Below are 13,333 nucleotides of genomic sequence, written 5' to 3'. Positions count from 1 at the left end.
GGATATACTTAAATGATGAGGCTCGGCTCTGGCACCAGATCCTGAGCAACTTTATTATGCCGAGTACTCATGAGACGGAGCTACCTGCCGCTATGATCACCCTCCTCTAGTGTGTGATGGAGGGTAAGGACTTGTACCTGCCACGATTCATCCGGTACTACATGGCCAGGGTCCACATCAGAGGCACTCTCCCATTTCCATATCTGATTACCCAGCTCGGCCGTCGGGCTAACGTGCCTTGGGAGAATGCTGATGAGAAGCCACCTGCTGCAGAATGCAAGAAGATTATCCCCCACAGCAGGAACTTTCTGGCTTTGGGCTATAGACCTCCATTCCTCACTGCCCCTGATGAGACAGCCACACCTTTCGCTGGCCCCTCTTCATCTACTGCTATCCCAGCTACCACCACTGCACCTCCACCTGCCTCAGAGCCAGTTTATCACCTCGTGCACCGCCTATTTCAGCAGCTTGACCAGATGGAGCACCACAACCGGCGCCGATATGAGAGATCTGAGCATCACAGCAAGCGACGCTATGAGCACCTAAAGTTGATGATACGATCTGGCGGCGACATCCCCTCCGAGCCTAACACACCATCAGAGCCATCTGAGGAGGAGGCGGATGATCATGAGGCAGAGACCCATCCACAGAGAGAGGCTAAGCAGGCAGGCCCGGAGCAGGCTGCACCACAGCAGGAGGCCCCGCATCAGATTCAGGCTGCAGACGCAGAGGTTCCTATTCAGTCAGCACCTCCTCTGCAGCAGACAGATCCTCAGGCCACCACCACAGAGACTCCAGCCACACATCATTCCAGTGATGACACTCCTTCACACCCTGCTTGAGTGAGCATCAAGGACGATGCTTTATATTAAGTGTGGGGAGGTCGCCATCTCTGGCGTATTTTTCTTGGTGAACCACTACAGACTCTTTTTATTTTATTACTTTTCTGTATTTTGATTTTGATATTTATTCCTCAGTACTTATACATTGCTCTTTTCATGTATTTTTACTCTATTTTCTGCATTTTGCACTTTAGTTCATATTTTACCCAGTTAGTTTAGTTGCAATTCTAACTTATTAGCTATAGAATATGTGGATTAATTAGTATAGTTTACCCTTTTAGCATATGATAAGTTTGGTTTAAATTGAAAATAAAAAGGAAGTAAACTAGAGACTTTAACATAATAAAAATAATCCACACCTTGTATATATAGCATTACATGTTAGTTAGTTAACAACATTTCATCAAGGAGAAACACTAAAACTTTAAAGCCACCCTGAGGTTTACTTTGAGAATAATGGGAACTCTTGATTTTTCACTTGCATGACATATATAACTAAGATATGATTTTTGAGCTAGAGAACACACAGCCTGTGAGTTTTGAGCTTAATTGTATGGTTACATTCAAACCATAATATTTTATTCCTGTGTGTTTCGCCCTTCTTTTTATTCTGATGTTCTTTACTTTGTTTTAATCTATATGTCCAATTATAGAATATAGATACATACCAAGAAAGTGATTGAGGCCATTGTTTGATTCTAGCTCACTTATCCCAAAATTAGCCTACCTTTTACATCACCCTTATTAGCCCCCTTGAGCTTTTAATCCCCTCTTGTTCTATAAATCACAGTACTAGCCTTAAGCAGAAAAACAAAATAAAAATCCCAAGTTGAATCATTGGTTAGCTTAAGATAGAAATTGTGTATTGTTTAAGTGTGGGAAACCTTATGGGAATATGGATTATAGAAACAAAGGTAGAAAGTTAAAAAGAATAAAGACATTTCAAAATAAAAGTTTTGGGAAGCATGCTCATGTGAAATCAAAACAATTAAATTACCATGTGCATTAAAAAAATTGTTTTTATTTAAATAAAGGGGATACAAAAATTTCCCAATTGCAAAATAAAAGGAATCAATGCACATGGGACAAAAGTTAAAGTTAATATATGTAAGTTTTATATACAAGTGAATGACAATTAGAATTGCATGATTCATTTAGGTAGTTGCATTTAGAGTAGATTGCATTGCATAAGATTCCACCACTTTAACTTTAACATTACTCTTTATCTTGGATTTAGCATGAGGGCATGCTATTGTTTAAGTGTGGGGAGGTTGATAAACCCATATTTTATGATATATTTTGTGCTCAATTTAAGTGATTTATTCAATCCTTCACTCACTTATTCATGTTAATTGCATGGTTTTACTTTTCCTTCCTTATTATGTGATACATGTGAAAAACATGTTTCCTATGCTTTAAGAATAATTATTTTAATTACCCTTTATTACCATTCGATGCCGTGATTTGTGTGTTGAGTAGTTTCAGATCTTCCAAGGCAGGAATGACTTAAAGGATGGAAAGGAAACATACAAAAATGGAAGGAAAGCACAAAATAGAGTTTTTGAAGACACTGGCAGCGACACGAACGCGTGACTGACGCGATCGCGCGCCACGAGCAAAACGCAGATGACGCGGACGCATGACCGAAGCGAACGCGTGATAAGGAAAACTCCAGATGATGCGACCAAGTGACCCACGCGGACGCGTGATAGAGTCCACGCACCAGAAATTATAAAAAATGCCCCCAGCGATTTCTGAAGCCCTTTTTGGCCCAAATCCAAGTCCAGAAAGCACAGATCAGAGGTTATAAAGTGGGGGAAGGCATCCATTCAAAAGAGAGTCTCCAATTATTCACTTTTCATGATTTAGAAGTAGTTTTTTTTAGAGAGAGGTTCTCTCCTCTCTCTCTTAGGATTAGGATTTAGGATTTTTCTCGCTTTCATGATTGCCCCTTTCTATCAGGTTCAACATTCCTTTTAATTAATTATTTTCTCAATTTAATTTATGAACTTTTCTATGTTACAGATTATTCTTTTAATTAATGTTATTTGAGGTATTTCAGTTTATGATTGCTCTCTTTTATTTATGTTACTGTTACTTCCAATCTGAAGATATTTTTATTCGAGTAGATTCACTTTCCCCTTTTGGTCTTGGTTAAGAAATCAGTAACTCGGGAGTTATCAAACTCAACGTGATCGATAATTGTTATCTTTGCTAATTGAATTGAACTTCAATAATTCCAGTCCTTTCTTAGGAATTGACTAGAACCTGAAGATCAGACTAATTAATCCACTTGATATTCCCTTGCTTTAGTAAAGGCTAACTAAGTGGAATTAAGACTCAATTCTCATAACCATTGATAAGGATAATTAGGATAGGACTTCCAATTTCTCATACCTTGCCAAAAGTGTGTTTTATAATTATTTATTTATTTTACTTGTCATTCAAATTACTTGTTCCTTACTTTCAAAACCCCCAATTTACAATCTTCATAACCAATAATAAGAACATACTTTTCTGCAGTTCCTTAAGAAGACGACCCGAGGTTTAAATACTTCGGTTATCAATTTATTTAAGGGTTTGTTACTTGTGACAACCAAAACGTTTGTAAGAAAGGACTTTTGTTGGTTTAGAAGCTATACCTGCAACGAGGATTTATCTGCAAATTTCTAGACCACGCAAAAGTTCTCTCTTCACTACTCATGGACGAGGTCGTACATGTTCACGAAGAGAGAGTAGAAATGAGCAACCGGCTGATAACCATGCCGAGTTCATGGCGGCAATGGCGAATCTTGTGAACACCATGGAGGCGAATGCTGCTACGACTTTACAAGCTGCGCAGAGGTTAGGCCAACCGGCGGGGAATGGAGACGGAAATGGTGATGACTTGGGTGGTGCTCCGATGACCCTAGCTACATTTCTGAAAGTTCACCCACCGAATTTCAGAGGATCGACCAATCCCACGGAAGCGGATAACAGGTTCCAAGCTATGGAGCGCGCACTGCAAGCACAGCATGTTTCGAGCAACCAATACGTGGAGTTTGCTGCTTATCAGCTTCGGGAAGAGGCCCAACATTGGTGGCAAGCAGAGTGCCGCTTGCTACAGCTTCAGAATGCCGATGTTCCTTGGGATGTATTTCAAACGGCCTTCTACAAGAAGTACTTTCCTGAGTTTGCAAGGGAGGCAAAGGAGATGGAACTTATGTAGCTGAAGCAAGGTTCTTTGCCTGTGGCAGACTACACAAACAGATTTGAGGAGCTCTGTAGGTTCTCTAGGGTGTGCCAGGGTACCCCGGAGAGCTATGAAAGTTGGAAGTGTATCACGTATCAAAGGGGTTTAAAGGACGACATCATGACTTCTGTGGCTCCTATGGAGATTCGCATTTTCTCCGATCTGGTGAACAAGGCAAGAGTGGTTGAAGAACACACAAAGATGGTAGCATCGTCAAGGGACACTCATGGAGGAAACACTAGTAGAGAACGCGATGATTACCTTGGACCAAGGGGACAAAACTTCAAGAAATATGGTGAAGGGAAGCGGTCAAGAGCTTACTCCTCTGATATGAAATGTCAGGAGTGTGGGAACTACCATCCGAATAGACCATGCCAGTTGGGTAAGAAACTATGTTACAAGTGTGGCTCACCGGGACATTTGGTTAGAGATTGTCCACACCAAGGAACACGTGGGGCGGATGGATCACAACAACAGGGTTGAGGTAATTATGAAGCCGATGACCAGATCTTAACTTATCTTCATAGTATAGATTATCGTCGTTCGTGTTGAAAAAGTTTTAAAGCTTAAATTGATTTTTAAACTTGGTTTGGAACTCTGATTTGATTAATTTGGTTTTGAAACTAGGACTAGAACTTTTGGTCAAATGATATTATTTAAAAGGGGAAAGTGAGTCCTAAGATTTTGTTAACTCGTGATTTTGGTTTGCAAATTTGATTTATTAAAAAGGGATTCAAATTGAAAGGTTCTGATTTAAGGATTTTAATGAATTTAAGAAAAATCGTATTTCAAAGTGATTGATTTACAAATGGAAGGTTTTGACTGTTGATAGGGTTTTAACAATGGACTCATTTAGACTGAACTTGTTTTAAAGGTTTTGAAAAATGTTATAAAATCGGTATTTGATTTAAAGAAAACTTTCGGAATCCTAGTGACGATAATCAGAGTGACGCAGCGGAAGACGAGAGAGAACGTCGACGCGTTGGGTTGGTGGTTCGGATTTTTGAGGGCGAAAATCTTTTTAAGGAGGGGAGGATGTAAGAACCGGAGTTTTCACGAATAAAATAATTTAAATGCCCAAATTAGTTTCCGAAAAGTTGGGATGAGAATTTGGGGATTTAAATATGATTTTTGGACTCAGTAAGTATTTTCGAGTCAGAAAATATGTTTTCTGCAAAAAACCGTGAAAAACCACGAACCGGTAGTTGAACCGGTCAAATCGATTTAAGTCTGCTCGGTTCTGTGCGAGAAAAAGTGAGAACAGTCGAAAACCTTAAAAAAATATTAGAAATGGAAAACCAGGCGTTAGAGTTAAAGGTTTGGTCCAAAGTTAGACCGGACCCAAGTTGGGCTCAAGTCCAACATATATAAGGGTTCATTAATGAACCCTCATCTCATAAACACACACACACATCAGATTGAGAGGGGAGAAGAGGAAGAAGAAAATACTATTCACTCCCCACTTCAACTCGCGATAACTTGAGCTACGGACCTCCGATTGACGAGCCGTTTGCGGCCACGTGAAGCTCTCGACGAGCTCTTCCTTTCTTTCTAAAGAAATCTGGTAAGATTCTTCTCTTCACACTCCAGTTTCGTGCCCTAGATTCTGTTCGTTTTTGGGTTTAGTTTTTGAGTGGATTTTGTGGTTTTGCTTGTTTAGGTGATCTTTAGTAGTGAGCAATTGATGGATTTTACCCCTACTCACGTTGGATAAGGTAAGGTTTTACTAAACCCTTGTGTTTAGTTGTTTTATGTATCTTAGGTTTTGATTTTGGTGATATATGTGTTGTTAGTTTGAGCCTTGGTGTTTGTTGGAGTTGGTTGAGGTTTTTGATCAAGTTTGGTGGTTTTATTTTGGTGTTTGGAGTGTTTAGGAATTGACCAAGGTATAGTTTCGGTTTCCTTTATGTAATATGTAATATTTCTGGATACTTAGGCTAGTTGACCCTAAGATAGGATTGAATGATATTGGTGCATAAATAATTATATGTGAATTGATATAATTGTTGGTTATATTGGATTAGTATGGTTAATGGTGATTATTGGGAATTATGGGTATTGATGAGTATTTATGGTGATTAGTTATGTTAGTGGATAATGAGGATTATGGAAATTTAAGGTAAAGAGTTAATGTAAAATGTTGTTATGGTTTAGAATAAAGAATATTAATGATTATATGATTTGATGATGATTATTGGTATTTTAATTATTAAGAAGGTTGATGATGAATGTGAGAGTTATTGTTGTCAATGGAGGTTTGTGATATGGTTGATGATTATGAATGCATATTGATGTTGTTGGTAAGTGGAGATGATTGTTTAAGAGTTGATAAATTGAGATATTGAATGATGAGATTGTTATGGTTGTTGAGGATTGGAATGGTCGTATTTAGGAAATTGGATGTGATTATAGATTGAATTTAGAGTTGGATGAGGTGAGTATTAAATGGTTTATATGCTTGAAGGGTTGAAGTGGTTGAGAAAGATTTGGTATGGACCTTGATGTTGTTGTGGTATTGTTTGAGGTATGATTGGTTTGGCTTTGAATTGTGAATTTTGGATCATGGTTGAGTTGTGGTGAAAATGTTGGGTGAATTAAGTGTGGAATTGATGGAAGTGTAATGGAATGGTAAGATGTTGTATGTGGTAATGGTTTGGTGATTGGACAGGTTTGGTTTGGTTTTGATTTGAGAATTGGTTGAATTGGAGTTTGTGAACTTTTGGTTAAAAATGGATTTTTGGTAAACTTGGTTTGATCATAACTTTTGCCTCGATTTTCAAAATTGATCGTAAATTGTTTAGAATTAAAGATCTTTGAAAATCCTTTAAATCGATATAAAGTTTGTGAAAATTGGAATTTTGTAGAGAAAGTTATGATCATTCAAAGTTGGTGTTAAAAATCTGAAATTCTGCAAAGTTGCAGAATTTCAGGATTTTCTGATATGTGCGCACGCACAGCCTTGTGCGCACGCACAACCCTGTGAAATTTCTATTTTGTGCGGACGCACGGACCTGTGCGTACGCACAGGCAGGGGAAAGGGCTCTGGTGGCAGCGCTAGCATAGGTTGTGCGCGCGCACATCAATGAAGGATTACGACCTGTGCAGACGCACAGCCCTATGCGCACGCACAAGTCGGGAAGGATCATCTGTTGGGAGCACTCGCACTGCATGTGCGAGTGAACAGGCTTGTATATTTTAGTACCTGTGCGTACGCATACGCACACTTTCAAAATCCTCCTGGGTGTGTGCACGCACACCCCTGTGCAGACGCACACGTCTTGTTTCATAATTTTTAACTTTGTTTTCAACTGTTTCACCTTCCCGACAAGGTTGTAAGCTTTTATAACACCATTTTAAGACTCTTGGGCTTGTTTTGGGCGTTGGATCATGGGAAAGGTCTTAAGAGAATTTATTTGGGTTTTACTTTGAAAAATTAGCAAACGGTGGTTTAGGTTTCTGGTGTAGTGAGGAGGAGTTGGTTGAGATAGAAGGAAGAGTGGTGAATATGGCGATTGCTGATAATGAATTTGAGAAATTGATGAACTAAGAGTTCGGAATGGAATTTATGACTTGATGTTGGTTGTGAGGAGTATGAGTGGAAACGTTAAGAGGAGTGGCCTCTGAGATTGAATAGAGTAAAATAATTTTTTAGATTTTTTTATTTGAAAATAAACTTCTTTCAATTCAAAATAAATATATATTTAATACAAATTTTTATCTAATTTGTATTTGAATATTTATAATATTTCAAAAAATAAAAAATTCATCGTATTATCAAACATAAAGAAAAGTACTATAATCAAGCAAGTCAATATAATTCAAAACATAAACAAAGTGTATTGACTATTGATCATCAACTATAATTTTTAGTATATTGTTCAACCATATTAAAACTATCAGCTATAGTCTTCAGTGTTATCTTCATTCTCATCATCATCATAGTCCTCATCCGAACTATACTAAAACTATACGAAGTCCATTTTTGCCCTTGCTAGCTCCCTCTCCAATGTTTTCTTCTCCTCTAGCATGATGGTGCAACTCCAAGTTACCACACATACTAACCAGTCAGATATTATATGAGAAAATGAGTTCAAGATATGCCTACTAGCAGCTCAGAAATCCGCCGTTGGTAATCACGAATGGCATTAGTAGTGGCTCCGCTTGCTAAGATGGTTTCCTCTTGAATGGTTTGGCTAAGCTTTTCAACTTCCAAAATCTTTTGGCAGTGTGTTTTCTCTCGGATTTTGTTTTCCTCCTGTTTATAGCAGCTGTTAGTTAGCTGAATTTTAGTTCACAACAGAAAGAAAAAATGTGAGAAAGGATAGAGATTCTTGCCTGACAAATCTCAATCTGTCTCTTCAAATCCATGTTCTGATTTTGAACTTCCTCAACAATTAGAGCCCTCTCTAGTGCACTTCGTAAAATCCTCTCTGCTTCTAGCAGTACTCTTTCGACTTTGTGAGTCGTTCCAAAGCTTTTTTATCTTCCTGTAGTGTTGTAATCTATGAAGCCAAAAGCATGTTACATTGTTACTATTTTTATTATTATTATTATCAGTAAGTAAAGTTCATACATTAAATTAATTATTTGACAAATGCATCCTTGCTGGGAGTTGCATTATTTGTACCTCATTCTTGTATATTTTAATCTCAGCTTCAAATGGAGCAATGATGCTGTCAATTGGGAGAGAATCATCATCCTTTTGATTTGCATGTACCCTTCTAAGAGTTGCTTCTGCCGCATATTGTGTAGCCAATGCACATTTCTTTTCATCTCTCAGTTTCTTCATTTTCAGATTCTGCATGGCAATAGATTTAAAAACATGCATTTAGATATACTAAAATTGCATGTGGTGATACATAGGTCTAGCAGCGTATCGTAATGTCTTCCATTTTGGTAATTTTCTAAACCTAAACACTATACATTGAGTCAAAGTGAATAAGGAATAGTAGAGCAAAGAAGTGGAGATTGGAGATAGGAAAAAAAAGATAGATGGAATGCCTTAATTGGATGCCAGTATTGATGTCTATTTATATAAGGTAATAAATATAATTGTTACAAAATAATATGAAAACCAATTCAAAAAGATCATGTAGGATTTATTTTGATTTGATGATGCAATTAGGATATTATAAGATATTTCCACGGTTTCTAATAAAATGTAAGAAATTAAAATAATATAGGATGATACACATTACAGATATAGAGAGAGCACAAAGCCAAAGCATAGACTCCCCTTAGAGAAATTCTAGAGACAGTAAAGCAGAGTCACAACCAAAATTGGCTTGTGTCATTATTTGAAGAAAACTGCTCCAACTATGACTGGCAATGAAAAAAGAGGTTTGTTTTTCTGTGACACTGATTTTACCTTGCCATCATCATTGCACTTCCCTTTTATGGGGATACTTGTTGATTGTAAGGTAAAAACAGTGGACACGTTCTACATTTCAGTTTTTACTAGTTAATTACAATTTTTTACTTGCCAAACCAATTACTACTCAGCATACGTATTTTACTCCCCATTTTAAATAGTCTTTCCAATCTTATTTCTTCTAATTACACTCACTACAGTATGATCACCAAGAAAAGCCTAAAGATATTATTATACAATTGAAAGGGAATAAGTGCATGATTAATAATTTTTCTAGTAGTTTTTTTTTTCCAGAAGGACAAGAAGCTGGCTTCTCTAAGGTTCGGCACCACTAATTTTAAAGGACCACAAGTTGTAAATAATGATTTAGACAGGCAACGAATAATTTCTGAACTATCTTTGATGTAAAAAAGTTAAATTTTTATTGTCAACTGATTAAGGAACTATTTTAATTAACTATCCGATGTTTATTAATTAAGCTTCCATTTACTAGCTGAAAACCTTAAACCACAAATACTAATGTTCAACATTGTGAAAACAACAACTATCCCAGCAATAAGACCACTACTAATTGTTAGAACTATCCTATCTCACCGGGCAAGCACACCATAGAAAAGTTTCATGATCATAGAAAGATATACCTGAACAACTGATGCAGTATACCCATTGAGCTGCATAATTTGCTCTGTTTCCACAAAATTCACGGCATACCCATCAGCATCAGCTCCTCTTCTCCATAATCGAGTTCTTTTTAGAAAAGGAAATTGCACGTGGAACATTAGCAAATCAACCAATAAAAGATGATGGATTATGCCTTCTTCAAGCAGCCAGAAATGACAACCATATTTTCTCATAAAAACTACTCAAATTGTAGACTTTTAAGTCTCACATAAAATCAATATTCTGGGATTAAAACGAACGAAATTAATTGCACATGATGTAACCTAAGTCATCTCACAATAAATTCTGCTTACACCATACATATTTATAGATACTGCAGCCAGTTAAACCTAGAATGAATCCTTTTTGTTTCTCCTACTCAATAATTGCATTTAATATTTATCAACTCTATACTACTCCTAACAGTTCGAGACTGGGTTAAATTTTGTAATACCTCAAGTTAATATACTTCTTATAGTAGGGCATTTTTCCACCACATCTATCTATGTGGTTTCACAAGCATTTGTCATTACCATGGATATTGTCTTCATACTCAAGTACCCTAGCCTAAACCATTAGTAATCTCATCAATTATTTTCCTTCTTATACTGCCAAGTATTAAATATTCAGTACAACTTCAATCATCAGCATATCCTAAATCCTAATACATAAAGCAGTTAAAAAATTCTAGCAATCTTCCATCATTGCTTTCATTATCACCACCTAATTAACCACTCCATTAATTTGATATCCTAATAGAGACTGATTCAGTAAGCAAGAAAGATCACATCTACTTGCTATATTTATGATACACATGCATAGTCAAGTTAGAAATGAATAGAACTATTTTTGGCGAATTTGGATAAAAGAAACTATATTCTCAAGCCTCAAAATACCATTTCTTCTTATGCATCTCCTAGCAATTAAAGTGACATCAATAATCTCTTTTCCAATGGCTGCTTGAAAGTAATGAAAACCTAATTACTTATTAAGGTCAACCCTGAAAGATGGTTGAGTGAAATACAAACAGTTGAAATAGTTAAATGAACAAACAAAATATTGTTGTCAAAACAATGAAAGATGGTTGAGTGACATACAAACAGTTGAAATAGTTAAATGAACAAACAAAAATATATTTTTGTTAGATAACAATAACAATAAACAAAATAATGATACAATATGGGAAAAATCAAATAAGGATACAACCTTGGACTACTGGGAGTAAGTATGGGTCTAACTGCAAGAACAGGACCATACACTTATTAGTTAGTAATATAACAATAATCAGTACAGAATAAACATGGAAGAAATTGAACGGAAATTTTTTCCACAGATCCACCTTATTATCAATGAGCACTTCCAACATATAATTGTTCCAAAGAAAGCGAGGTTCTGCCTGTAGTCAAGAATTTGGTAACGTAAGCATTTTAGCAGGATAAAACAAAAAGACAGTAGAAAGAGTCACTTTAAGCAGGAAATCTTTGCCTAGACATAGAAAATCACTCAGTGCTCCTAATTAGCAGAGTAGTTGGCTAGAATGAAATAAATTACCTATCTCCAAAGAGGAAGCAATTTAAACTCATCACCTAGGGCATTTAAACATTGTGTACTGTAAAACATTGATATGATATCAGTAAAAGCAATTTCATATTTAATTTTGACACTCAATAAAAGTTAAAAAATAGGTTGTTTCAATTAATCACTTTAAGTTTTCTAAAATATGTGACTCAGAATATTAATATAACAAATAAGAATTTCACATATGACATCAAAATGAGTCAGTCTTCAAGTACTGTTGTAACCTAACTTGCCAGTGGCTCTTTACTAGAAAAGGGCGTGTATCTTTTACTTATCCTAGAGCTTAGCTAGCAGATGTTGCTTGCTTATGTAGTCAAGCACCTATTCTAAAATCCTAGTTGTAAAACTAGATAGACTTGCATGCTGAAACTAATTTGGCAGAAGAAAAGTCAAGCAACTCCTGTTAATTATTACATTTGTTTTACACTTTTTTTTTATTTCCAATTAGAAAATGCACTCAATTTTCAATTAAGGAATAAAAATTCTTGCCATCTTTCTAACTTAGAAGTAATCAGTCACCTTTTATCACTAAAACATCTCTTTGTTTGAAATTTGAAAAATGTCAAGTGTCAATTCTGATGCAAGTCTATCATAAACAAGACACTAAAATTAGCATATACAAGATTAAATTGGAAAAATAGAATAGAGAGGGAAAATGCATTTTCTCTATAGGTTTACAGGGTGCATGGATGAAGCAAGTAATCAATAGAAAATGCTACTTCCTTCTTTGTAGATATTAATACAAGTACTTGTCTCAAGTTTTAGAATGAATACAACCAATATCTTAGGAACTAGCCAGAAGCCTCAACATGCCAACCACACCGAAGATGGTATAAATCTTAGATACTTGAAGGGGGTTATCTTGTGGAACTTCATCTGTCATAGCATGATAATAAAGCAGGAAAATTACATTAAAAAGAAAAAGGATCGATCATAAAACGCAATTAGGCTGCTTCCAATTTTTAAAAGATGCCTTTTACTCACCAATCAAGCATCAATTTTAACATGGTTGTAAAAGCAGTACCTTTTCAACTATTTTGAGTTCAAAAAATTTGCATTCATGTACCATTTTTATGTAATAATGTCTCAAATCTAACTAATCAGAAAACAACCTAAAAATCCTATTTTAAACATTTCTCAGCTATTCAGAATCAAAACCTAATCTAATCCTATTTTAACAACCTAAAAATCCACTAATCAGAAAACAAATCTAACTAAACTAATTACTAAAATCAAACTAACTAAACAAAATTAATTGAACTCAACAGAAATTAAAAGAATTTTGAAACCAAAACCTAGCCTCTACGGTTCGAACAGGGGGAAAGAGAGAGATGGAACCGCGGCTGACGGAGGAACCGTTTTTGGTCGCCACGGAGCTAGGGCTTGCGCGAAGGTAGCCGCGGCATTGACTGGAGGAGATGATGGCTGTAGTTCTGAGAAGATATGCGAGCTTGAGGGGCGGTGGTGGTGGAGCTTGAGCTTGCTTTGTTCTGCGAACGAGAAGAATGAGAGAGATAGGGGCTATGTTCTACTGGTTCAGTCTTTAAAAAAGAGGAGAAGAAGGAGAAGGTAGCTGCGGCGGTTAGGGTGGTCGGCGGTGGAGCTGTGGGTGAGGAAAGGAGAAGAAGCTCGTCGACTAGGTTTAGCTCG

General features: G+C 36.5%; 2 protein-coding genes and 1 long non-coding RNA gene across 3 annotated transcripts; 2 read left to right on the top strand and 1 right to left on the bottom strand.

Moving 5' to 3' along the window:
- LOC107605323 lies at positions 3,616 to 4,050 on the top strand. Its single transcript, XM_016307175.1, has one exon. It carries the CDS (start codon positions 3,616 to 3,618, stop codon positions 4,048 to 4,050), a length of 435 nt encoding a protein of 144 aa, XP_016162661.1.
- LOC107605314 (DNA-binding protein HEXBP-like) lies at positions 4,195 to 4,557 on the top strand. Its single transcript, XM_016307162.1, has one exon. The coding sequence runs from the start codon at positions 4,195 to 4,197 to the stop codon at positions 4,555 to 4,557; it is 363 nt and encodes a 120-aa protein (XP_016162648.1).
- Positions 11,042 to 11,743, bottom strand: LOC107617627. The gene is made up of 4 exons (XR_001614997.2): positions 11,657 to 11,743; positions 11,445 to 11,501; positions 11,309 to 11,342; positions 11,042 to 11,082 (listed from the first exon to the last, which is right to left on the bottom strand). It is a non-coding gene; the product is annotated as an uncharacterized LOC107617627 (long non-coding RNA).

Source organism: Arachis ipaensis, chromosome B01 (genome assembly GCF_000816755.2).
Source record: "Arachis ipaensis cultivar K30076 chromosome B01, Araip1.1, whole genome shotgun sequence".
NCBI lineage: Eukaryota > Viridiplantae > Streptophyta > Magnoliopsida > Fabales > Fabaceae > Arachis > Arachis ipaensis.
The sequence above is the reverse complement of the archived record's forward strand: the minus strand, read 5'-3'. Positions and strand labels throughout refer to the sequence as shown.

Excerpts from the sequence above, each read along its gene's own strand:
- LOC107605323 (XM_016307175.1), top strand. The coding sequence starts at position 3,616 with ATGGCGGCAATGGCGAATCTTGTGAACACCATGGAGGCGAATGCTGCT.
- LOC107605314 (XM_016307162.1), top strand. The coding sequence starts at position 4,195 with ATGACTTCTGTGGCTCCTATGGAGATTCGCATTTTCTCCGATCTGGTG.